The sequence below is a fragment of the Strongylocentrotus purpuratus genome, unplaced genomic scaffold (assembly GCF_000002235.5).
Source record: "Strongylocentrotus purpuratus isolate Spur 01 unplaced genomic scaffold, Spur_5.0 spur5_scaffold_6, whole genome shotgun sequence".
Classification (NCBI taxonomy): Eukaryota; Metazoa; Echinodermata; class Echinoidea; order Camarodonta; family Strongylocentrotidae; genus Strongylocentrotus; species Strongylocentrotus purpuratus.
In genome coordinates this window covers 57,730,789-57,757,944 of record NW_022145612.1, presented here as the reverse complement: position 1 = coordinate 57,757,944, position 27,156 = coordinate 57,730,789, and the positions used below count along the sequence as shown (strand labels likewise).

Below are 27,156 nucleotides of genomic sequence, written 5' to 3'. Positions count from 1 at the left end.
GGGATGGAAATATTGTCATGTAAAGGTTAATGTTGAGTTATAGATGGTACAAAGTAATTATAAAGTTTGAAAAAGGGGATTTTTAGAAAGAGTGTTGTGACTTTAAGTTGTTTTTCTTGCCATATGTTTTGGAGTGAATGCCTTTAGGAAGAATGAGGAGAATACTATACTGGAGGGCCTGGAGAGGGGTTATTTGGACCCTCTCTACTTCCATACAGGCAATCTCACTCCTGACACTACATTCCCACACTTGACTTTCAGTATTTCCTGTGCCAGGAGTGAAAATGTTGTTTGCGGAAAGGTTATTATGAAGTGGTAGATGGTAGAAAGTAGTTCAAAACTCTTTGAAGAAGAAAAAAATATTGTTTTTATGGTCTTATGTTTTGAAAAGTATGTCTGTAGGAAGAAGACAAGTAAATGGTGGCCATACTTTTGCGACTGCTACATTGCTAAAGGGGAAAATCAACTCTGTGCTTGTGCATATTATATTACAGATATCTACTTTAGTACTTTGTAGAAAAACTGATATGCTCTTTTCAACACAAAAAGGACTCTAGCTTTTTTCTTTTAGTCAGCTTAACCTAAATGATTGATTGCCCAATATATTAGAATATAAAAGCTAGCACAAACATACGGTAGGGTAATTTACACTGACAACATGAAATAAAATCCCCCAAATGAATGTATTCTCTTAATGCATCCCATCTCTATATACCTCTATATACCACCTCCATATACATGTATACATAATTGTGTGCTTGTGCATCCTGTATACACACCTCACACTCACAACTACATACAGTATCTTTTCCGTCGATACATAAAGCATTTTCCAGGGATGCCTCATCAGATGTGTATTGGTTGGGCTGTTGATGGCCTAGATAGCCTTGATTCTTGATTAATCAAAGATGAGAAATGATGTGAAAAAGCGAGTGGCTAGCTGGGCAGAGTACACATGAATGTTTAAAACGGCATCGATTTTAATCATTCAGGCCTGTAATTCACCCAATCAGGATTTTGTGTGGGAACTAGCAATATCTAGTTATGCAAGTAAAGTCAGGTGAAATGCAGAAGAGTAGATAATCTTTTTCGAAATTGAGAAACAGAGATTGTTTAAACAACAGTTTTTGACAGATCCTAACATTACTGGACAATCACTGTCCTCTTTCAAAAAGAAGTTAGTGTTATTGATGGTATTAAAATGTCATTTTTGTTTATCAGAGAAATATGTGGCATACATGTGGAATGTATTGCTATCATTCAAGGATGCTTATAAATACGCACATTGACATTTTAAATGCTCTATAGCCGCATAATTTTTCAAATATATATTTCATTTTTATCTCCCTTGTCTATACTCCTCACTGTGAAGACATTTTATTCCTTTTGTTGGCGTCAGAGACCTTTTGAATTAATAAATCAAGAAGGTTAGATGCAGAAAAAGAAGGCTCTTACAAATTCAGGAAATGTAGCCTTGTTAAACCGTCTCTTCACATTAACGGCCAATATTTCAGTCCCGGTTCTAATTTCCGAAAACCAGTCCAATCGACCCAGTTTTGGCTATCAAGGAGGTGGAGGCGTGGAGCTCCTTAAATGTCAGACGTTGGGCTGTGAGAGAGAGATGTAAATCTTTTGTTCTCCCAGGCACACAGATATGGCGACATGTTTGAGACAGGCTTTTTGGGATATGATTGTCTATGTTAGATGAGATTACTTTTTATCTCCTTTGAGTTTTAAAGAAAATCTTGATTCAAATGAAAACTACATTAACATGGAAATATCAAGACTACCGTACAAATAAAAAATGCATGACTAAAATTTTTGGTAGGAAATGCATTATAGTTGGACAATTTTAACTTTGGACTGCATGTATGAGTAAGAGCAACCAATCGACTGCGTACTGGAACAAATTAGACCATTTTTTTCTAAAAATGCAATATTAGATCTCAAAAGTAGCATTCATTAAGTATTTGTTGGATAGAAAGTGTATGGATATTCAGGAGTTCAATATAACACTGTGAGGAGACACCAGGTGTGGTAGAGAAACATCTTCATTTGAGATGAAATATCAGAAGATAAGGGAAGATAGAATGACAGATGGAATGTATGAAAGATAAATGTGAGTATAGGGGCAATTAATATTAACCTGTCAACTACTGCATTCTCTCATCCCCATAGGCATAACACAGGCCCACGCGGTTTCAGTAGACAATGGGTTAATTTAGGTTATACCCAATGAGAAATTCAGCTTCCATTTAAGTTATTAAAGTAGCATTATGAAATATTTACCCCGATACAAGAAATTCAATTTGTGTGATAAAGTAAGTCACTCTTGTATTTATCTGGAGTGGGAACCCATTTCTATTACTCAGAAATATAGGATCTGTCAAAACAATATTAGGTCGTGTCATCCTTCTGCCTTGTTTGATGTCATAATATTTAGATGAATTTCCAATATTGTGTTAAAAGGTCTTGTTTGCTGGAGGGCAAGTAATTCTTCAATATCCCGTTATGAATTACACTTACACGCTTGTTAAATAGTGTCCATTCTTATTGGCTTCACCTTAATTTGTAGTGATTTTTACAATTCCAGTATGTCCATTTCAATCATCTTCAATTTTATCCAATCAAAATAAACTCCTTAGAAAATGACCTGTAATTCTGTTCATTTCCCCCAAATCTAGATCCTCCCCTGAAAACATCCAGTTTTATATGCAAAATTCCCATTTGATTGCTTTCAGAAATTCCCCCCGCTTACGGCAAATTCCCAATATGACCATTCACATACAGAGCCATTACTGCAGTATATATGCGGTCAGAAATAGCTCATGGCCTGGGGTCTAATAAAGTTTGTTGTCTGTGAAATGTGGTCTTTCAGCGTTTGATGAATTCTCAGGGTAGCAATGAGACCCAGTTTTCACTCACCCATCAGACTGATTTGTAAAAATTACAAAAGTTGATATTTGGTCCTTTTTTTAATGACATAATCGTTATATTCATTATCATCATTATATTCATCATCATCATCACCATCATCATCATCATCATCATCATCATCACAATCACCAGAGTTCTTAAAACGTGGAGCTGCATGAAGTGTTATCTCAGCAAATGAACATTGAAGACATGATCACGTTAATGCATTCTAAAAGCATTTCCTCCCATCTCACATCCTTCCTCTCATGGATTTTCATCCAACCCAAATCTACAGTCAATGACCGACTAAATGTGAATATCGTAACCACCCCCACCCCCACCCCCCCCCCCCCCCCCCCCCCCCCCCCCCCACCAAAATCACAAGTTCAGCCTGCTTTCTAGTGGCATAAGATTACGCGATTTTCTCTAGGGCATGTACGATGCTGCTCTGCATTGAATGAAGTCTGCAAAGCCCTCCATTCCATTTGGTCAAAGATGCATGAATAATTTGCAGGACAATTAATCCATGTATGATGACCAAGCATAGGTAGAGCAGCTTGAAAGCGGCTGGGGACGGCTACCTGGGAATTATGCTCAAATGCATCATCGTTTTGTAGATGATGATGGTGATGATGGTGGTGATCGATGAGTCAGCTAGCCAAGCTTTTTAGACTTGCAATCAACAGCCACTTCTAAAGAGTATGTACAGTGTACACAAATTGCCGTTGATGACATTATATTAATTATTCATTTTTTTCTAATTTGAAGCAATACATTACTTTTAGCCATAATGTTTCCTCATTATGAAAAATACCTGAATTTATTGAAAACATCTAGCTTTTATTGTATTTATTTTCCTTTTGTATTATCTCATGAATCTTATGATCAAGGAAAATGAAACTCTTTTCTGAAGACACTATCCTTGACTCTAATTTCTCTTTCAGACCTAACGCTTTCTCCATCCATTAACCATTCATTTACACCAACACCATCGATACTCCATCCTCCCCACCAAACCCATTAATAGCGCTAAGCATTCTCCGACCTCCTTCCACCCCGCATCCACGCACCCGACGGGCGTAAACCCACACCACTTCACCAGCCCAGCTCTTTGTCTCCCGTGTTTGCGCAAGCTCTCTACTCGGTCATGAGAAGTTTGAAATTTTGATTTTGTTTTCTTTTTGAAGAGATGAAGAAGAAAATAAGCAGCACTGGGAGGAGGGATTTGAGATGTGGAACGGGGGCAAGGGCCTTCCAAACAGTCTTGAATGATGAAAATATCATTATCCAAACTTATGTGCAAATAGAACTTGAACCTAGATTTGGAGAAGGGAAGGCTTGACACATACAGTGTATACAGATGAAGGCGTACTGTGGCATGGATAATGCTCAACATTTGCAATTGGTGCAAGATCGAGTGCCTGTTGTACTGAAAGAAACATTGTAGGAAAGGCAACGATCCGTTTTATGAATCGCTGATTCAATGTGAGGGCAAATATCAAATTCATTGATGTAGACTGATAAATAGATTCATGGTATATTATCCTACTTCATCTTGAATGAAGGTGTTTAATGAGTAGGATATGCACCGTTTCTCAATAGTCAGCCGTTGATATTTGAACACTGTACAATGGGGTGCATTTTACCACAATCATTCAACAGTGTTAATCACCGACAACTTGCTTTATTCAAGGCAAAAATATAAATGCAGAGGTGATGAAAAGCAAATGAAATAGGAACTAGACAATACAAATTTAACAATGAATGGTTCTTTCAACAGAAATGATATTTTTCATGCATGATCTACCATGCCTGTCTTTTAAGGTCAAAACTAGTGTGATTAACCACTGTAAACATTAATCAAGGTTCTCATGTTTGCATTGCCAAAGCAATGTGTGACTATATTAGAAATTGATTATAAGCCTGCTTGGCTATTGTTTGGAATAAGATATTTACTCCAAATTATGTTTTTCTCCCTTTTCAATAAAGTGAAAATGAAAGTGTTTGCTGTGTGTACGCATCTCTCCTGTTATATACAGTTCAAAATAATAAGAAAGTTTCGAATGAAATCTTTTTTTTGGGGGGGGGGGTCTCTACCATGGGCCTTTATCTTTTACTTTAAACAAATGTAATACATTTCTATCATACTCTTAAAGTATTTGTTTTATACATAATTTTCATTTCATTGTCAAGATATCCAGGCCTTTCTTGTAATGAAAAGAATACCCTCAATCTCGAGTGCTTAATCAGTAGACTATGAATATTAACAAACCCTCTCAATGTCTGTCTTTTCTCTCACCATTAACTGGAAAACAGATCCAGCGAAAAAGGATTTCATTTTGATGAAATGCTCTATAAGATTAGATTATTAAACATACTCTGATGATTTAATTTCAATTCAGCTCCACCAGAGCGTAGTCCAAAACGCATTCGCGCCTGCTTGGTTGCTTCTACTAACTCAAAGCCATTTGAGCAGTGCATGAATCGGGGGGAAAAAAGGAGAAAGATTGGATAAAATTTTCACCCGGAGGTGAGGGCGAATGGCGGCGGCAATTCTTTTCATTTGTAGGTTGCCGACAGTTCTTTTCTCCCCATTTTTTTCCTGATTCAGATGTTTGCATATTGTTGGGGGAATTTCCATGGAATACGCGCTAATAGCACTGACAAACTATGATGAATGTGGTATTGTGTATTGCAGTGGAAGGAATAAACAGAGGAAGAGGATGAAAGAGGTCTGGAAAAATTGGCCGCCAGCATTTTGCTTTTTCACCCATTTCATGCGATGCGGGCTGCTCAGTTATAATTGAGGTGGAGGACAAGTTTGGATTAATAGCCCCTTTTTCACCTATTTATGGCTTAATAACTACCTGCCACAGTGACATATTCGTGTCTGACAGCAATTAAATAGCCTACATTACTTTGATCCTCGAGAAATGCACAATAAATTTAATTCCGAATCTAGAACATGGTCTGATTTATTGCATTTTCGAGAGTTTCTGTCCTATTTTTACAGAGGAGTTTTATTGAAGCAGGATTTTGTAACATGGCGCCAACTTCCCACTTGCCAGTATTCCAGTGTAGCTGACATATATGTATGGGTCATGTGTGCAGTAACAATTACAATGCATTCAGTTTGCCATTAGTGGTGAGGTAGTAGTGCAATTAGAAATCTTCCTCTTTCTCTATTTGAAGTTAATATTGACATTCAGCCATGTGTAACCAACCTATCTCTTTGTACACAGATAATAACGATAGCAAGACCTATGCTGAAGAAAGAGCATAATTTCAAAGTTGTATTGTATTCGTGTGTTACTTGGAACATGTGAAATTTTCTTGATAGTCAATTTTTAGAGATAATTATGGAATATATAGAACCATTTGAAAGTTTGGAATCAAAATGAAAAAGAGGTCAAAGTATAATGGCTGACAGATACAGGACCGTCGGGTTCATGATTGTGAAGATTTACTTTATAAAATAGTAACAGAAAACCTTTGTAATATTGGCTACATTAAATAGCAATTGGAATGTAAGTCTCATTAAGATATCTATATGTGTATACTGTGGAATAAAATCTACCCTGGAGTCCTGGATGTGCTGTTTTTCCTCAAGAGTATTTGATTATATCAGTCTGAAATGAGTAAGGGAGCAGTGAATTACAGTATGCTTGAAATTATAATTGATGACATTGATTTAAGTGCTAATTATTGCCAAATGGAGAGTTCTTAACGTCTCTAATTTACCAAGTCATAATGAGTAAAACAGAAAACTGTATGTGTATGATAGATGGAGAATGAAACACATTGAAGAGACATCTTCTAATGGTAAATGACATAACATGAAATATTCATAGAGTGATGCAGTAACAGTCCTGGGTTTAATATAAAATTCATACTTGATGCATAGCAGGGTTTGGTGAGGGTCGTGAAGGGTCGTAACAGCTAACACCATCTTGTTTGGGGGCTATTAATATTTTATAGGATTCTGGGGACATCTCCCTTAGGGAAACTCCCTTGTTATGAATAATGAAAATGGATTGAGGTGAAAAAGAATAACAACATTAGTGAGAGATTCAATGGGGTGGATTTTGCATTTAGATTGAATGATTATGCTGTAAATAAAGCTGCCTCTGAATTTAAATGATATATTTAATCGTTGGATTATTCATTACAAACTGAATCCAACATGAAGCACTGAAGGATATCATTTTTTTAACAGAATACACAAGTTATTTGTATAATGCAGATATTCACACTCGTATATATAAGATGTAAAAAAATATTATTTTTTGCCACACAAAAAGTGTTAACGGTAAGCTTAAAGGTAAAGACCAGTTATGGTCAAGCGATTGCACTGTGAAAGAAACGTTGTGGAATCGATCAGGAAAGGTTGATCATCTAGCATCTAGCATCTGCAAGGTTCTGGAATCATCAAAATGATAAGAAATTTGGCCCATTCTTTGTAAATTTATAAGCACTATACACAGAAAGATGTATATGGGACTACCCTATATCTCTCACAAACCATGAGAGAAACAAATTTACCAAATACATGAATTAGTAGGCGGTTTCCCCGGCAAATTTGTTATCATCATGTATTATTCAAAACATATTCTTTTACATGATTGGTTATGAGAGCTTCTATTTCATTTTTTGAAATTGGGGCGTTCCAATACTGGTCTTTACCTTTAACTATCCTGTCTAAAGTTGTTTTTGATTTAGTCAGGTTTTATTTAAGTCCATGATAATAATACCACATGAAATACATCTTCTGTATTCAAGAGATGTATGTGTATTGTTATGATTTTCTTTCCCAACCAAAGTGCCGATGGAAAGTTTGTGTATAGTATTGTAGAAACAAACCATGATATTTCAAATTAGTAGTTTATACATTGCAATCAATTGAGAACTTGTACATTTTGACTCTAATTGTAAATACACTTGAAATCAATATGTAATGGGTGCTCTAGTTTTCCATGATTATGTTTTAATTTCTATCAATGTGTGTGTTTGTTTATTCCAGACTGCAAGGATTATTCTGGATGATTGTGACCCAGCTGTAGCCCTTGACAATGGCCACCAGTTTGATGACTTTACTTGCGCTGCAGAAACACAGTTCCTTGGAGAACTCAGGTGAGAATTGTTGGATGTATGTCTCAACAGAATGATGGAAAGATGGATATGTCAAAGAGAAAGCTGAATATGGTATTCAAAGATGAAAAATAAGAATTGAGCTGTCTTTCTATGATGAAACACAGCTGAAAAATTTGGACCAAACTTGCATGTCTTGTGTGTGTAGCCCCACATACCCATTTCTGTGTTTAGTTCTTTTTATTTTCAGCAAGATTAAGTCAACATCATTTTATTTTTCAATATCCTGAAAGCTCTCAACACACAAGTATCCCTTTATTTACTATTTGACCAACCTTGTATGAAGTCCATCACTGAAATGTTTGCAGGAGCCTTGTTTGTTCAGATTTTCTTTCTATGTTCAGTAGAAAAAGTGCTTATTACAAAATAACATGACTCAATCATACATTCTGGTGTAAAAACAGGCCTGTCTACATGTTAATGGAAAGTTTGCATGTAACTGTATACATGCCATTAGTGCCGTCAAAGATTTGGACACGTAAGTCTCATAAAGTGCTACTATTTCAGGGGCATTATTTGTTCAAGGACATTTCAGACTGTCCAACAGCCTCATCCTCAAATCCCTGGGATAAAAGACACTTGAGCAACATTTGTTAAAACTTCTGTGAGAATCCAGTATCCAAATACACGCTTATCCCCCATTCACACTACCCAAATTCATTGTAAAGTCGTATAGCGAGTTGATCAACAATATCTTTGTTTCTTGTCTTTCTTATCTTTGTTTCTAAATGAAATGTCGTATAGCAAAACACAAGTGTGAGCATTGTTTTGAATAAAACTCATTACAGAATTGGGGTTCTATTCTAGTCTGAAAGTAGTGTGTACTAAAAACCATATAACTGGGCGGGGCTTATCCTAAGCGCTCACTGATGATTGGCCAGCTGTCATGTCAACTAAGCTCTACATAATGGTTTCTTTATACATCTTTCTAATCTTGTCTTTACATCCCCTTTTGCTATATAAATAATTGTTTCTTTATACAATGTTTCAAATCTTATCTGTACACTCCTTTTGCTATAAATACTGATTCCTTTCTGACACAAGTTTTGTGTAATTTCCTCCAGTCTGAAAGGGCCATTTCAATCCTCCTGCCTTGCTGCTGAGGCATTGACAGGATAGGATGAAGCCCCAGTCGGGCGCAAGCACTCCCAACTGTCTGCGGCCAAATATTAGAAAGATGATTGATTTCTTCGCTCTGGCTGTCTCATTTTTCATCTCATATTCTGAGGGGTGCCTCCCCATTTTGTACATCAAAGTATAGGAATGCTATGCCGCATAGTACTGGGAGTAGGCATGGCCAAGGGGGAGAGGGAGGAAGGAAGAGAGAGAGGGGGAGAGAGAGGGAAAACAAATGAAATAGAGAGAAATAAACATACATTAGATAAACTGACAGAACAGAAATACATGTAGAGAAAGCAAAACGAGAGTGAGAAAGAGAGATGGAGTAATAGTTAATGTAGAGATGTATGATGAATGAAAGGAGAGATAGAGATGAACAGAAGGTGAAAGGGAGGAGGTTTGTGGGAAGTTCTCAAGGAAAATGTAATTGATGGTGTGGGCAGAATTTTAAAAGCTTCATTAATTAGTGTAATGTATATAGAAATATAGAAGAAAACTTGAGTGGGGATGGATTTAGAATGTGATAGAAATTATGAAAAATCCACAGTGAGAGTTTTACGGGGATAGAAAAAAAATTGGGAATACAATTGTATAAACTGAAGATTTTGTCCATCATTGATATAGTACAATAAGATATTCATAAATGAGAAATAAATTGGTATTAATAAATCTGGCTGCTTCATAAAAAAAAATGACTAAATTGTGAATGAGATATGAAGGGGGAAGGGAATTATGGAATTGTGTAGGTTAGGATAAGAATAGGTATAGACGATAGACAGTAGAGAATGTAGATAGGGAAGAGAACTTGTGTAAAGAATAAAGATAATGAGGAGAGAGGGGCAAAGAGAGAGAGAGAGAAGGGTGGGGGGGGGGGGGGGGAGAAAAAAAAAGAAATGGGGGTAGAGGGAGAAAAATGGAGAGACATACGGAGACAGTGAATACTAGAGGAAGATGCTAGACATTGCTTGTGCCTGTATGAAAGACATGGAAGAGGATAGACTGGGAAGGTGAACTAAATGGGCTGCAAATTTGTAGTATCTTGTTTCAAATAACTAGCGCTGATGAAAAATTCTGCCGCGGGTGTTGATTTGTAGAAACATGGAGGGTATTGAATTTTCAGAATGCCTCCGGGCTAGAATGTTAGGAAGGTACATCAAAACAAAAGGAGAGAGAAAGCTTCAGCAGCTTTGCTCTTTGGAGGAAAAAGAATCATGTGAGGTATACAAATGACTAATTGGTCCCAAATGAGTGGAAACTATCATGTTCTGGTTTCTAATTACACTTTAGTTTCAGCATTAATTTTTTCAATTTAAGATAACATAAGAATTCATGACCGAGTACAAATATAGATTTGCATCTTGTCGTCTTTCTTGAAGATCAGAAGATTATAATATTAGTAATTAGATAAAGGGTAAGTGCATTGTTTACAAGTAGGAACACCAGTGCAAACAACTCCTCCATATATAGAGCCTTCTGCCACACTAATGCTGTGCTTTGTAATGCTACTTGATGATCAGTTGAATATTAAATAAGAAATCAAATTTGAAAATGGATGTAACAATGGGTCATTTGTATGATAGGTTAGCTCATTGTTAGGAAGATTAAATAAAACTATAAAGGAATTCATGCATTCATATGTGCCATTTCAGCTTCTTTATCCTCAACAAAAGAATTTTTTTTTTTGTAAACTAATGATTTTAACTTTCTGTATCTCCCTGCAGATTCCTGGACCTCAATGGACCCTTCATCATCGGCGGTCTCCCAGAGCTTCCCAGTGAGTTCCCTGTGGAGAACACTGACTTTGACGGCTGCCTACGTGACATCTACATCAACAACGAGCTCCTGGATCTTGCCACCAATGTGGAGGACTACAACACGGAGCCAGGCTGCCCTCACAAGGCCAACTTCTGCGAGAGCGACCCGTGTCATACTGGAGGGTCCTGTGAGAACGGTTGGGATCGCTACCATTGCCATTGCTCCAGTGGCAGTGGAGGAGTCAATTGCCAGGAAGGTATGGTCCCATACATCCACTTTTGCATAGTGTAGAATTATCATTTGTAGATCTTTATATTGTCCGGTTGTGTCTATAGAAAAATTATTGCGTTTGAGGAGAAGATTCAACTACACTTCGTGGAGACATGAAGTCAAACTGTAGGTTATGCAAAAAGCTCATCATAAGTCCTAGTTAGACATAATTTCAATGTTTCGAAAAAAATTCCATCCAATCTTTATTCAATTCAATTTTATTTCGCAATATAAAAATCAAAATATACAAAGTAACAGTAAATTTTAACTATGTTTACAAAGGTTATATGCGGGGCTTTCCATGAAGGTTGCGAGAACAAACATATTGTATAACACTTTTTACAAGCATGCCCTGTACAAATAAAAACAAATTATAGATGAATTGAAATTTATCAGCACAAGTGTCATTTGAACCCTATAAATTTCAATCATTAACATCACTTTATGCTAGAATTTCTTCATTCTAACAAATTTGGTAATATTTATTTCAGAATTGACTATGTACTTGCCAAGTGAAACACTTTGCCTTGAATATATAACATCAGTAAATCAAGAATTGAATGTCAAAGAGTTTCATCTTCTGAATTCTTACAGCCTTGTCCACCCCCATTCGCTTCATCGGTGAGAGCTACATGAGATTTGATCTTACGCATACCGTCAGCCTGCCCTGGACCAATCGGGTCGTGTTTCGCACCGGCCAGCCCAATGGCGTCCTCATGTTTATCCAACTGTCAAACAACATCAACATTCGCATCGAGGTATGTTTGTATGTTCTGCAGAGGGAGAAATGTTACGAGAGATATGTACTTGTGTTTCTTAAGTAATGTGTATCTGTGAGATATGAGGTGAGAGGGGATCTAGCTATGTGTTCTACTGTCTATAACATACTCGTAAATCATCTTTATGTAATTGTATAAAGGGCCATTCTAAGCAAATCTAATTTATTCATTTCAGCTGCCATATTGAAAGCCATTGGCGTCAGTGGTCTGAAAAGTGTTTATATAGTGCTTTTTGTAATGAAAATGAAAATATCTATGAAATTTTCTACCCTCCAATCGAAATTTTAGAATATGATGTAGATTGTTTGACAACCATCAGTAAATAGATAATACAGGGATATTCATACAAAATCATGAATGCTGTGGTGACTAAGTTTTGTCCAGTCAATTTCTAAAACTAACTGAATCCAAAACTTCAATTCTGGACCAAACACTATGCGTAACTGTAAGCGTAACCCTAACCCTATCCTAATCTCAAACACATTTGTAACCAAACTCCTGAAAAGGATCAAAAGTAGGATAATCACCAGTTGTTATATTTTTTTAAACCAGAGCTCTTTATCAGCTTTCTAGAGCTAAAGCACTCTCTGCCTCCATGTATATTATTTCAATGGTATTTTCTTCCTTCTATCCAGCTTGTTGAAGGCCATCTTCACTATGTGACCAGTTCAGTGGATGTCCAGCTTGACCAGGTCACATTCAATGACCGAGAGTGGCATGACATCAAAGCAGAATGGAAGAATGATAAAATCAAGCTCTCCTCAGACTTTGACAAATACAAAGTAAGTGACAGTAAAGAATAGATATTATTTTTCTGTAAATCAAGTGAATGACTAACAAAAGATTTGTTGATATTGTGTTTTGTTTAGCATTTGTAATTTAGAATTTGAAAAAAAATATTTCCCATGAATTACCACCTGTAAATTCCCAACAAAAGAGGTAGAATGTCACAAATTACTTTTGGATAGTACATGACTGAAGCTGAATTCGCATTAAGAAGCAATGTTGAGGAAGTGAATTGGTAACAAAAAACAAAGTCCATAGGCCATACACCTTCACTTATTCACTGTTATGTTAATTGCCTTTCATTGTTAATGCTATTCAATGTTAAGACAGAGCTGATATTAAAGTACAGATGATGTTTTGTTTCAAATTAATCACAGTATCAACAATAGATCAACTTCAATTCCATTTCCAAGTCCTTGTGTATTGTGTGATGATAAAGGTTAAGAAGAAATTTTAAAAGTCATCAGTGGATATGGGAGTGTCATCAAAGGGTGTATAGTTAGCTTGCACTTTACACAGACCATATTTTATCCAAAGAGCCATCACAAATCAATCCATTGCATCAAGGCAAGAGATTTGTTAGTCGGGTATGAAAATACAACATGTGTTAGCAATCGCTAGCATCAGTCCTCCTGTAACATAAACAGAATAACATGGTACCATAATGATATTGCCTCTGTTTCCAGACGTCTGTGCGTGCGACTGATGCCATCAATGGAAAGACAGTAGAGAGAGTGGATCTAGGCGGGAGGCTGACTGATAATGGCATGTACAATGCTTTCACAGGATGCATGCAGGTAATTACACACTGGAAATGAATATGTTGTTTTATAAATCATCTACTTTACATTTACTGTAGCTGTTACTGTAATTGTTAAATGCCAAATGTTATGAGGACCCCAAAGCATACGTATCCTAATCCAAAGCAAAGTTGAATGGTATTATATCTTTCTGATCCAAACTGCTCAGAAAAAAAATGGCAAAAATGGATATTCTTTAGTTTTCTTACCAAAGCACTATACGGTATTGATCAATAGTGATTTGTATTTGGTAATATTTGTAGTAATCCCCAAATTAAAATGAAGATAATTTTAATTATGTTATATGTTATAAAACTCCCTGCAACACTTCCTAGCATGAAGGGAAATTAAATTATATTTGTATTCAATAATCCAAACGTGTTCAAATGAAAGAAAATTAATTTTTTTTAAATAATAATAATAATAATACATATGATTTATTTATTTATTAATATATAATATTCAAAATTTCTTAGAATGATGGAAAACTGGATTATATTATGCATGATGACCCCAAAACCACAGAATGAATAAAAATTGAATGATATTATATATTTTGTGATAACAGGGTATGTCTATCGGTGAAAGGCCCCTGGACCCATCTACTGTGGAAGGTGTAAACATTGAGGAGGGATGTAACGTCCCTAGAGCATGTGAGACTGCCAAGTGTCCAATCCATAGTGTTTGTGTGGATCTATGGGATGCGAATGAATGCCAGTGTAATAAAGGTAAATTTTCTAGTCTAATTACTTCTATTTGTGAATAATGTATTTGATTTCCTACCTAAGAGCTGATTAACATTGAATGTTCATTTTATCATTGACCATCGTTATTTATTAAACTGTGGTTCTATTTGATTGAAAAACGAAAATACTGAAATTTACATATGAAATTATCATGATTTACAGGTTAAAATTGCAGCTAGGGAATAAGTAGGAAATAAGATTGTACAGAATGCCATGTCTCTGTGACAAAACATTTTCTATGCTACATATTGTTTGAATATAAGTGTCAAACAATAGCTTTAATAGATGTGAAAGCTTTCAGTTAAACCGTTCTTCCAAAGACATTATAGCAAACAAAGGGTTGCTGCATTACCAAAGAACTTGAAGTATCACCTCTGAGACCGCCACTTTTGTAAAGAACTTTCTTCAAAGTTCGTCATTGCCCGTAGAAAGAATGTACATGTAGTTTATCATTAATCAATTTATGGTTCATCAGGTTACGTTGGACCCGACTGTGTATCGGCCTGCGACCTGCGCGTCTGTGAGCACGGCTCCTCTTGCACACTCGACCCGTCCTCTGAATTCGGCTACACCTGTTCCTGTTCTGACCTCTACTATGGAGACCACTGTGAGAACATCATCAACGAGTGTGCGGACGACTGGTGGGGTCACCAGATCTGTGGCCCTTGTGAGTGTGACGAGGAGATGGGCTTTGAGTCTGCCTGTAACAAGACAACCAGCGAGTGCTACTGTGCGGTGAGTTGGTGTCCGTTTTTAATGAATGGGACGGTGGAATATGCTATTGTTAGAGAGAATGGAGGTTGTTATGTATGTCATTCTGGTTTAGTAAGGGGAAGAATAAGAAGTGGCTAGGAAATAGGAAAAAATATGGACAAAAGGTGACAAATAACGAGTCATTACAGAATAGGAGAGTGGGAGAAAGACAGAGAGTGGAGGAAGATGAAGGTGAGGGGAAAGAGGGAAAAATAGAAAGTAAAAATATAGAGAGAATATAAGATGTAAAGTAAGAAAGAGAAGAAGAGAATGTAAGAGTTGACAGAAATACAGAAATAAAGTTGAAATTATCACAAAAAATTATCTTAAATTAATTGTCACATATTTTATACTCTTTTAGGAGCACTCGTACCGACCATCTGATAGCGATACCTGCTATCCTTGTAACTGCTATGAGATAGGCTCCCTAGGCCAGGATTGTAACCAGGAGACCGGGGCTTGTACCTGTAAGAGGGGTGCCATCGGTAGACGATGTGATGAGTGTGTTGACCCACATGCTGAGGTCACTCTCAGGGGTTGTGAAGGTAAGGTTCATCACAGAATTTTACAGAAATATCCCAATAAATGACATATTTCATGATGTCTGGATAAATGTTTTATGTAACGATTGACCCTCGATTCTAGGTCTAGTAATTTGAAACCTATTGAAAGGCTCCACACTTTATGTTGTTACAGGGGGTCCATATAGACATGTTTAGGGTCTGTGTATGCATTGTGGCACTGGTTATGTTTTTAAATGGGGGGGGGGGGGGTGTCAAATTTAAAGTTTGGGGCGCTCTTGCATTGGGCCCCTAATAGTCACAAGCCCAGCCAGTTTTTATGTGAATGGGGTGTTGTAATGCATTGAATTATACTAGAATTATCTTTTTGTTCATTAACCTTTTGCCTATAGAATTTTTTTCTCCTGTATTTAGCTTAGAGAGATTGAAAGGATGTAGGAGTCGGAAGGTTTTAAGTCGCAATATTACATTTAACTTCCCTTTTAAAATGATAGATTTCATTATTAATATTGCTGTTTTTCTTCCTCTACATTCCAGTGGTGTATGACTCATGTCCCAAGCGGTTTGCCGAGGCTCTGTGGTGGCCAAGAACCAAGTTTGGAAAGACGGCTACCTTGGACTGTCCTGGAGAGAGCTACGGCTTTGCCACCCGTTACTGCGATATAGAGACGAACTGGCAGACACCCAGCCTCTTCAACTGTACCTCAGACAATTTCCTCCGACTGCAGAATATAGTAAGGACTACAGTCTTTCTGGGGTCTTTCTGAATGGACACACTGACTGAGAACGTTGACAATAGAAGAAGTGCCATGACCGCTTATCACAAGTGGATACTGATGCTATTTAAGAAGACATCCGCAGCAGCTGCATCAATAAAAACTTTTCACACTGTTTGTTCAGAGCTGGAAGGGTGTTGTCTCATGTCATTTAACACAGAGTTAATGCCTTTCTATCTATCAGCAGAAAATTGCTTCGTCATGTTTTTTTTTTTTAATGCTAATTTCAACATATATATATATATATATATATATATATATATATATATATATATATATATATATATATATATAAGCATATAAGATAATGATTAATGTAGTGTTATTTCTTGTAGTAAAGGACATGTTTACAGTCAAGGTCTTTTAAAAATTGGACAGTAGTGAAAAATTTATCTGAAAAGCTGAGGATAGAGCATACATATGAAATACATTGTACTGAAGAATCTATGGTCACAGAAATACTAATTTATAACAATATTCTGTAACCAAATTTTAATTCTTTCTTCCTACTCACAGCTGCAAACTCTGCAGAATGGTCAGAAACTATACCCAGAGGTATCCTTTAACATCGCCATGCAACTTCAGGAAGCCACGAACGAAACAGATCTCTTCCATGGGAACGATATCAACATTGCTTACCAGGTCTTAGGCTACCTCCTTAGACATGAAAGTAAACAAGTGGGACTGAACGTGACTGCCACCATCATGAAGTCCTTCACAAAGGTAGGAAAACAACAAGTATATGAACTATCGTACCATATTTCCTAAAAAGAAAGTTTCTTTCACATCCTGTTCTATGTTATTAAACTATCATCTGACTGATGATAGTACACATTTTATAGCTATGATTCTAAAACTCAGAATTACCTATTTAGAAATGTCAAATGTTCTGTTGAAAATATTATGATTAATTCAGTCTTAGGTGTATTTTGCCAAAAAATTATTTATAATATATATATAGCTCACATGAAAACATTTTCCTACATATTATACAGTTTGGTATGATAAGGTTCATGTTTCTATTAAATAAAATTGAAATAAATGTAGATAGCAATTCATGACAAATTGACAATATCTTATGTATATTCCTCAATTCTCCTAAAGAATTACATGTTAGCACAAACCTTTACAATAAATCCTTTAAAAATGTTGATTCATGTGAAACCACCCTTTGTTTACAATCCCCTGAAGTTTCATGTGTTGTTTTGTTCCTAACTCAAATCACATTTCATATAATTTTCCTTCGTTGACAGAACATTGTTGAGACAGTGAGTCGCCTGTTTGAGCCTCAAAACCGGATTCATTGGGAGATGATTCAGCAGACCTCAAGAGGGACGGCTGAGATCATGGAGGACATGGAGAAATTTGCTCTCAACATCGCTAAATTCACAAACTCATTCTCCTACACCCCAGAGTTCTCCATCATCACCCCTAATATCAGTAAGTACTTTATTCATGAGAAAATATGTCTGAGAAGAATTTGAAATGTTTTTATTGAAGGTGTGCTTTTAGTACAGTAATGTGTGATGATTAAGTTCTCCTACAGTTTTCTCAGTGATGCTTTCTCCTAAATTATTTGCTTATGCTGTAAAAATGTTTATTTTATATAAAATCTTTGCCATGTAAATCTCAAGTCATTAGATATATATGAAATGATAAGATTGCTTTGAAACATAGCTTTTTGGTAGGCAATACTTCAGCCTGTATCAAAATGAGAGATGGATGTTATGCAGTGGTGAGACCGAGAGAAAGAGCACAAAAGGCAGAGCAGTGTGAATGATTTTGGAGAGAGAAAAAGAAGGAGAGAAAGAGAGGTGCACCAGGGATGATGACATTTACAGAACAAGATGAATAAAGATATAGAGAAGAAGAACAAAATTGTACAAATCTGAGTGAGTAAAATGTGAAAGCGCTACGGATGTGATTCATTTAGGAGAAGCATATTTCATTATCTATTTTGTCTTTTCTCCCCAGTCATGCACCATGACATCATCCTGAGAGATAACTTCTCCATGAGGGCCGTCCCTGAGTACGAGATGGAGACCCTTCTTTCTCTTGAAGACAACTCTCAAGTCCACATCCCCGGTGACCTGGTCAAGCCACGGACAGAGATTGATGACCCCAACCAGATCTCCGTCACCAGTAACGTTGCCGTGACAGCCTTCATCCTCTACTCCACCTTGCAGAATCTTCTCCCAAACAGCACCAAGGACAATGTCAGGTGAGTTTCTGAGCGTTGTCACACATACAACCCCTCTCTTAATTTGAGAATTAATATCAAATTTTGAACTCACTTCTTGTTCTGAAGTCTTGGCCATATCTCTCTAGTCAATCCCCTCTAATTAAAGAATTTGAGAATATGTATGTCAACTGACCTATTCTCTTTTATCACAACACCAGGAAACCTACCAACGATGTTGGTCAGATCATTGACTCACCAGTGGTATCCTTCTCCATCTATGATGAGCTGGCCAATGGTACCCTTCCTGACCCTCTTCTTACTCCAGTCATCGTAGAGTTCCAGTCTATAGATGCAGTCAACAGGAGTGGACCACAGTGTGTCTATTGGGACTTTGAATTGTGAGTAATTGTGCCTTTTTTCATTTCATCTACAACGATGATTGTCTGTGAATGCTGTAATGTAGAGTGTAATATGCAAGGTTGTACATTTCTTTTTAAAATTATGATATGCTGATCCTGTATAGGCCTTCATTAGACAAATTGACAACAGAAATACTTCCTGTGGCTATCTTTCATTCTAAATAGTTAGTACTTGTATCCATAACGGATCAGATAGGTCTAAAACTAGCTGTAAGAGACCATAATGACCAGCCTTTCCTAGAAGGAATAAGTTACAAAAGCACAGTCTGCCTTTAACCAGCTCTGTAAGACAAAATATTCGCAGAGGACACAGAGACATTTTTTGTTACATACTGTTTGTTTTCTTCCAATTTCTAGCAATAATGGTACCGGTGGATGGTCCACGTATGGCTGTGAGCTGAGTGGTTATAACAGAACTCACATCAACTGCTCCTGTTCTCATCTCACTAACATAGCAGTCATCATGGACAATGCACCTTACATGGTAAGTCATCGGTTGGTCATTTGGCCCAATTTATTCTGGAAAGCACAATGGTAGGAAAACAAATATTAGAGTGTGGAGATCAATATTGACTAAATACGTTCAGAATTTAACAGGTTTTATCAATCCTTTGCAGAAGATTGTTATGCATGTAGAGAAATAGGTACATTGGACATTTGAAACATACATAGTTGAAAAAGCCAGCAATTATTTAAATTTTGTTGATTTGGCCTCTTGATTTTGTTTTCTTCTGGACAAAGCAGCGTCTATCATGGTCATCTTTAGAACAACTGTAATAGATGCAATCTCTTTGGTCATATTTCTCCCAATGCAGTATGTGGAGGAAGTGATGATCACTCTGTCCATAGCTGTCTATATAGGTGTGGGTATTGCCATCTTGTGTCTCCTCATCACCTTCCTGACTCTCCTGGGTGTGTCCAACCTCCACACCAACCTGAACAGCATCCATATCAACCTCTGCTTCGTCCTCATCGCAGCTGAGGTCACCTTCGGTGTAGGCATCAGTACAGAGAACAATGTAAGTCACCATTCAAACCACATTTTTTTAAGAGATGTTATGCGTCAGCCAGATTACCTAACAGACCATTTCTATAGCCATTCAGGGATAAAGTCATCTTTTGTGGTCTGTAGTTGGTCTGGTGTCAGTCTTCTTAGTGTTGCTAGGATGTTATATTGTCATTCATGTGCTCAGAGACAGAAGGGCATTAGCTCATATACTCTAATACGAAGTTAGCCCCTTCATGTTCTCAACTGACAAAATAAGAGAATTTTAATATGCTGTTTTGAGTTTCATGGAAACTATATAGGAGGATTCATCCAATATGAGAAATAATAATAAATAAATAATAATATTTAATTTTATATAGCACTTAATACAAATGTCTCTAAGCGCTTTACAAATATACTAATACCCCCATCACTGCGTCCGAGACAGTAATGATGTTTTGTTGACAAATATTGAAGTAATAGTAACCAAAGACAATTCAGTGTCAATTTCACTCATTTTAATTTCTCAAGTAGATCAGTTGAACAAGGAACATTGGTGTGAATTTAGATTTTCTTGTTCTTAATAGAAACCTGTGGCAAAACGCGTAAGAGTTGGAGGAAGATCAAATGTTTTAACAATATTAGAGGAAAATATATTTTACCTGCCTTGTCCCACTGATGTGATATATCGTTTCAAGGAATAACTAGATGCTATTTGAATGAATCACTATTCAATAAACGCAATATGTTACTCATGATAGACCAATTTCTGTCCAGGAGAAAGTGAGGATGGAATTTTAGTCACCGAAGTAGAAAATAATCTGTGTAGGGGATGGTTTTGGCGCCTGATTCTTTACATTTATTCTCTTTAACAATGACAGTATGCCTGTACAGCAGTGGCCATCATTCTTCACTACGCCCTCCTCGCTGCGTTTGGTTGGATGTTTGTTGAGGGTGTCCATCTCTATCGCATGATGACAGAGATCCGAGACATCAACACCGGTCCCATGACCTACTCCTATGTCCTATCCTATGGTCTGTCAGCTCTCATCGTTGGACTGGCTGTACCTCTGAGTAACATCAACTATGGGTCCCAGGTCAACAGCAGGAATGAACACTTGTGAGTGCAATTCAATTTTATTGATTTCGTAAAATCACAGGAGTATAATGAATTGAGAATGTGAGGAGTTGAGATGAGAGATCCTTCATCCTTCTAATGTTTGATGGTTGTAAATTTGAAAGAAGGCTGTAAAGGAATATAAGTTGGGCAATAAATAACAATGATCAACGATCTCTTGTGATTTCTTTTGTTGCACAAGTATGGATCTTAATTCACTTTATGTATAGACAAAAAGGGTTTAACTGTATTTTAGGTTGAGTTTTTGGACCTTTCGGGCAATTAAGCCTTGTTTGTATAAATCATGTACGGTATGTCATATTAAAGTCCTTTTTCCATACCTAACACATTTTCAAATAAATCTGAGAACATTTATCCAAGATGTTAAATTTTGTATGTGTCATTTCATACTCACTTTTCAAGATGTCTCTTAAGTATCTTGTTATAAATGTTCCTCTTTTTTCTTACACAGCTGTTGGTTTTCTGTTGACGACTTGTTGATTTGGAGCTTTGCTGGACCAGTTCTTGCAGTAGTGGCAGTAAGTTCTTTTTTATTACATTTCTTCTTCATGGATGGAACACAGCTCTGATGATTTCTTTTTAAATAGTTGCTATGGTGATAAAATATGTAAGGTTGCTGATTAAGTGCCTCTATTTTAATGTGATAGCTTCTTTGCCTGACCAGTGGTGAGCTGCTTAATAATGATGTATAAAACAAAATTGTTAAATGTACAAGATTTTAAACCTATTGATGTTAACCCACTGAAGATTGAACTTGGAGCATACTTTAGTTCTGACCCATGGAAGCTGTCTGTTAGAAGTCTCGGACAGGCTATTACTAAACTTTTACTCAGTTAGAAATGATAACACTTGACAGCCACATTTTGTCAAGTATATGTTTTATATTCATTGCCTTGTAGGACTTTGTTGACCATGGCAGCCAATTATTTGTTTTGATAGCTGACTTTACGTAGGGAAATAGTTTAAAAGCCTCATAAATTATTGCTTTTTTTCTAAATTTTCAGATGAATATGGTGGTAATCTTCCTAGCAATCATGGAGTCCTGCAGATCAGCCAACAAGAACCCAGAATTTGGAAAATTGAGGTAAGACGAGGGAGCAAATCAGACTGAATGACAATATCGGGGCTTGACACAAATAGGGATTTGGTATACACTGGCCCAGTGCAGGTGTGCCCCAAAATTTGAACAATCCACAAAATTTGGATTTGAAATAGTAAGCTAATAAAGAGCTTTAAAATGTCATCCTAGATCCCTCTAAAAAGGTTAGTGTTGTGCGCTGCGATAGCTGATTTGATATTTGTGAGTTATCAAACCTCTGAATTATAATCAGAATTTGGAAGAAATGGCAATCAAAGATTTTGAGAATGTCTTCCAATTTTGGTGAAGGTTGTAAGGCAATAATATTTTGTTTGTCATTTAATAGGTCATCTTTGCTATGAATTTATCACAAATTGTAACACTGATGTGGTATAGGGTGTTTTCACATCTTTTTTTGTCAGTGGTAATTCCTGTATCTGATGAATTTTTCAAGATATAATTCTGTTGCTCATTCTTCCTAGGTCTTTGCGAAGGCAGGTCTTACCGAATGTGGGCTAAAGTTTTTGCAACCTTGAATTCCTTCTGAATGTTCTAAAACAATAATGAGATAATATTTGTTAAATTTTGATTGCACCTTCTTATTTAAAGGTGTTGGTTCTAAATATTAATTTTAAAAGATATCAGAGATTTCTTTATATTTTTTTAAATTAAGACACTTTATATTGTGGCCTCGTAGATTAAGGAAAGCTATGACAAGGCCAATTTAAACCAAGTTTTAAATCATTTTGCAACTTTTCCTAGATGAATCTGTATACCAAAATACAACTGTTTTGGTATGAGTAATTGTATTGTTGAAAGTCTATAAGTATGTTAAGCTGTTGTTGTTGTTTTTCTTGTTACATCACTTTCAAACACACACACACTAACTCACACTTCCTAGACCTCTGATGTAAGTTAAACATTCAAATAAAAGCTGTGCTAAATGTATTTTCTTTCAAGATTATTGTCATCAGATTTAGCCTGCTTGTGTTGTGTTTATTATTTTACTTTTGAGGAAGAAGATATTCAGAAAATGTGTTTTTGTCAAAATTGAAATATACTGGATAAATAGCTTCCTTCTATTGCAAGCATGTTTGCTCTGCAGTAAGATATACTTCATGACTTTTTCCAACTCTTTGCTTAACTGATGCAAAAGAAATGTACTAAAGAAACGATTCTTGAAAAATAATATTAAGTATTTTTTATTTAAAGAATTACGTGTGCGTTATGCTTTCTTTTATTTTAGGTTTGACTTGTTTTAGTAATATAAGTAGTCCTATGATTTTTTAATGTTTTTATTATTATAAGTCATTTTATAATTTCAGGTTTGAATAGTGCATATTAATATTGAATAAGTTCTGTATGTAAAAAAAAAAAGTTGTTATCTTTCTGTACCTTAATTATAGTCGCATTTATAAACTCTTTTGTATCCCATTTCTTCTCTTTATTGCATGATTCTAGCTACTTTTTCATGCATAATTTGTTATTTTGCACACACAAAATTTAATGAGTAAAATACATTGCTATGTTATCAATCTAGTGTAACTTCTAAGTTCAGAGTAATCATATTTTGATCAATAATAAAGTATATTTTTAACTTTCATAAAAAGGGACAAACATTTATAAGCATCAATAAAATAATTACCAATGTGCTTCTTTGACAACACTTAAGAATTTTGAAAGAAGTGAAATGATTAAGTGATTAAGTTCATGTAGAAAATAGATTTTAGTCATTAAAACCGAGGCACATTTTTTTAGCCCTTTTATATATAGGTACCAGCAGATTCCTTGATTAGAGAGTAGGTTCTCTTTCATAACAAATTGTCAAACATTGTATGCGTGTTTTAGTTTGTTTATATGTTTATTTTCTTTGTCTTTTTCATCATTTATTTTAATAACAGGACTTCCCTGAGAAAGAACAAATTCAAGAAAAAATATTAATTCTTATTTAGTTGGGACATTACAAGGAAATTTTATTGCATACAAAAAAAAGAAAAGAAAAGAAAAGCCTGGCACATGACATGTATGTTCCATATATTTTCCTTTCCCCAAATGCTGTTTAACAGTGGAATCCTCTCAATAGATGCGACATGGATTTTTTTAAAAACATGTACTATACTTTTCTTATTTTACATTCTTAATATTATGCAATAAATATGTGTTACCCCATTCACAAGGTTACTTGTTCAGACCTTTTGATTGAACCAACCACAAGCTGAAATATATAAGCGTAATGATTCAAGACTGTACTGGCAAGGTTTTGCCTTGAGAGCATTCATATAATATTGGGTCATTACAAAGAAAACGCCTGTCCATGTTTTGAATAATTTTTTTTTACACTTGCTTTCAAAATTAGCTGTAATTCATCAGTTCTCCTGCAGTTGGTTATGATTTCCTCCCTAATTATGTAATGTTATGATCCCTCTCTTTCACACCAGGTCTGGTATCCGATCAGCCGGCATCCTTCTACCTCTGCTTGGCATCACATGGGTGTTTGGTTTGCTTGCTGTCAATCAAACTCTCATCATCTACCAGTATCTCTTTGCTATCTTTAATAGCATCACAGGACTAGCTATACTCCTATTCCACTGTGGTCTGGATTATAGGGTAATGTAGTTTCATTTATTTTTTTCTCAGATCAACATATTTATTCATCTTAAACAACAGATGAATTTGGTACAGTTTATTTACAGAATTTTGTTTCGCCTTGAAAATTAGAGTTTGTAAAATTTATTTGAAAATGTAAACCTAAAACTTCCAAATTTGTCTTTTTTTCTAAAACTTTATGTATTTTTGGAGGGTACTTTGTAGAATTTGTGTACATCTACAACAGTATTTTTTCAAAGGTAATTATCAGTGAATTACATGCATGAAAGATATGTTTCAAGATTTCAACACTAATTTAGTTTTTAATCAGGGTGAATGCCATACCTTAATCAGAAGGAAAATAAATCAACGGTTGTATTGGACTTTTCATCTTACAACATAATGAACCTGCTGATAAGAATTAAGTTTTACAAGAGATTTTACATTGATTACATTTTCTTTGTTTTCAGGTACGGAACGAGTGGTGTAGATGTTGCCACAGGATGCAAGGAAAACAATACAAACCAGAAATTAATACTAGCACAAACTCGGTAAGTTCTTTTAAAATGTGTACCTTGGGAAGTAAATGTATTATTAATTTATTTGCATTAATTAACAAAGATATCAAAATTTATACTCTAGAAAGTAATAATATTGTTGAACTGTCTGTATAAATTCATTATTTTCTTAAGATTTGTACCAGAGTAATAATATATTGTTAAATCACCTACTGTCATGAGTATAGAGTATAAAAGTGATGAAATATGAACGGATAGAATACCTGTATTCTTTCTGAAAATGGGTTATTTATTTACTAATTCCTGTTACTTGAAATTGCATTCTATATCAAGCTTTATAAATATTAAAGATATGTTATGATATAAAGTTCTAAATTTTCATACAGTAAAATAAACAAATACATAGATAGTGAAAGCAATTTGTTTATTTGGATTTTAAATACCTTAGGATTAAAGATTAACTCAACTATTTTATATTTCTTCTCAAAGCGATCTGCACTGACGTACAGTAAAAACGATTCCGTTGGCACGCCAGGCAGATACAACATTGGCATATCGACAGCGTCGGTAGGTGCAAGTAGCCGTTCATCGAAGCTGAGTATCAATCCCCATACTTACCGACCCGATGGCTACCTGCGCAAGACGGCCAGCACGACCACCACTTCCCCCTCTAACCATTTTGACTATGTGCCGTCATACTACAAAAATAATGCAGAAACAAATTTAGATGGTAAGTTTGTTCATTCATATACTTTTTTGTAATCATCTTTACTATCACAAGTTCAAAATGTTGGTGACTCATTTCATAATATTTCTGCACGAGTACTGATAAAAGCCATTTGTTTTGTGACTTTCAAAAGAATGCATGAAATTCACCATCTTCATAAAAAAAAATTGAATGTCGTAGTACTTGATGAATTCATCATCATATAGAATATTCAGATACATCTAGTAGTTGATGGATTATTGCCAGTCATCTTTGAAAATTATATTTTGTGAGACACATTTTAAGAGGAATTCCATGAGCATCCTTCGGAGATATATATACATGGCATCATACAAGAAGCCATTCTCAACATCACTATCATCAACATCACTATCATCATCTACTAGATACAAATCATAGTATAAATGCCTTGAACTAATCATGAATGTAGATTGATTACCCATAATCCCCATTGCTTCCTGTGCTGCTTTTATGTTATTATGCATTAACCCAACCAACCTGCCAACTTTTCATGTTCTAAACATATTTTTGTAAATATTGGGACAAATTTATAAAGTCCTTGCCTTTTTATTTAAAAAAATAGGTATACAGTGAATTTCATTGTAAAAAAATGTAAATGGCATAGTACATGAAATTTGACTTGATTGAAGAAAAAAACACATGTGTATAATATATGTATTATATAAGTATTCACTTCTTTCTAACATGTTTCAGCTATTCTGTTACTGTTTCAGCTTAAAAATCAAACAAGAAAACTTAACTGCATGAAATATATATTACTAATATAACCCTCCTATATATCATATTATAGAGGTATTTCTAAAGTTAGTCAAACTAAATTCATGTAAATATATGAAGAAGGTAGACTGATTCTGGACAGGGATATTGCCGTGTATTAATCAAATTCATTTGAGGGGATTCAAATCAATTAAACCTTTAATGGGACACATACTGATGACATGTTTAAAGAGAGAGCAGCTTAATGTTTTGATATACAGTCCTTCTTATATACAAATTATTCCAGTGCTGCTGCTGCATAGAAAATAGAATAAAGTACAATATTAATGGAAAACTAATTGCAAGCTTTATTAGAGAAGCAATGGCAGTATACATCATGTATGAAGAGCTAACAGCATGCTTTTGTCCTTCGC

The 27,156-nt window shown here is 35.5% G+C and overlaps 1 protein-coding gene across 1 annotated transcript in view; it reads left to right on the top strand.

Moving 5' to 3' along the window:
• The window catches only part of LOC580222 (cadherin EGF LAG seven-pass G-type receptor 2), a 64,865-nt gene that overhangs the window by 26,395 nt on the left and 11,314 nt on the right, over window positions 1-27,156 (top strand). Inside the window, exons 5-25 of the mRNA XM_031000089.1 lie at window positions 7,937-8,046; window positions 10,905-11,194; window positions 11,803-11,966; window positions 12,623-12,769; window positions 13,460-13,570; window positions 14,142-14,301; window positions 14,795-15,054; window positions 15,434-15,617; window positions 16,131-16,327; window positions 16,886-17,092; window positions 17,623-17,809; window positions 18,344-18,590; window positions 18,770-18,949; window positions 19,328-19,454; window positions 19,786-19,989; window positions 20,840-21,078; window positions 21,548-21,614; window positions 22,101-22,180; window positions 24,613-24,781; window positions 25,231-25,311; window positions 25,768-26,008. Of these exons, the coding sequence (XP_030855949.1) occupies window positions 7,937-8,046; window positions 10,905-11,194; window positions 11,803-11,966; window positions 12,623-12,769; window positions 13,460-13,570; window positions 14,142-14,301; window positions 14,795-15,054; window positions 15,434-15,617; window positions 16,131-16,327; window positions 16,886-17,092; window positions 17,623-17,809; window positions 18,344-18,590; window positions 18,770-18,949; window positions 19,328-19,454; window positions 19,786-19,989; window positions 20,840-21,078; window positions 21,548-21,614; window positions 22,101-22,180; window positions 24,613-24,781; window positions 25,231-25,311; window positions 25,768-26,008 (3,652 nt within the window). The remainder of the gene's footprint in view (window positions 1-7,936; window positions 8,047-10,904; window positions 11,195-11,802; window positions 11,967-12,622; window positions 12,770-13,459; window positions 13,571-14,141; window positions 14,302-14,794; window positions 15,055-15,433; window positions 15,618-16,130; window positions 16,328-16,885; window positions 17,093-17,622; window positions 17,810-18,343; window positions 18,591-18,769; window positions 18,950-19,327; window positions 19,455-19,785; window positions 19,990-20,839; window positions 21,079-21,547; window positions 21,615-22,100; window positions 22,181-24,612; window positions 24,782-25,230; window positions 25,312-25,767; window positions 26,009-27,156) is intronic.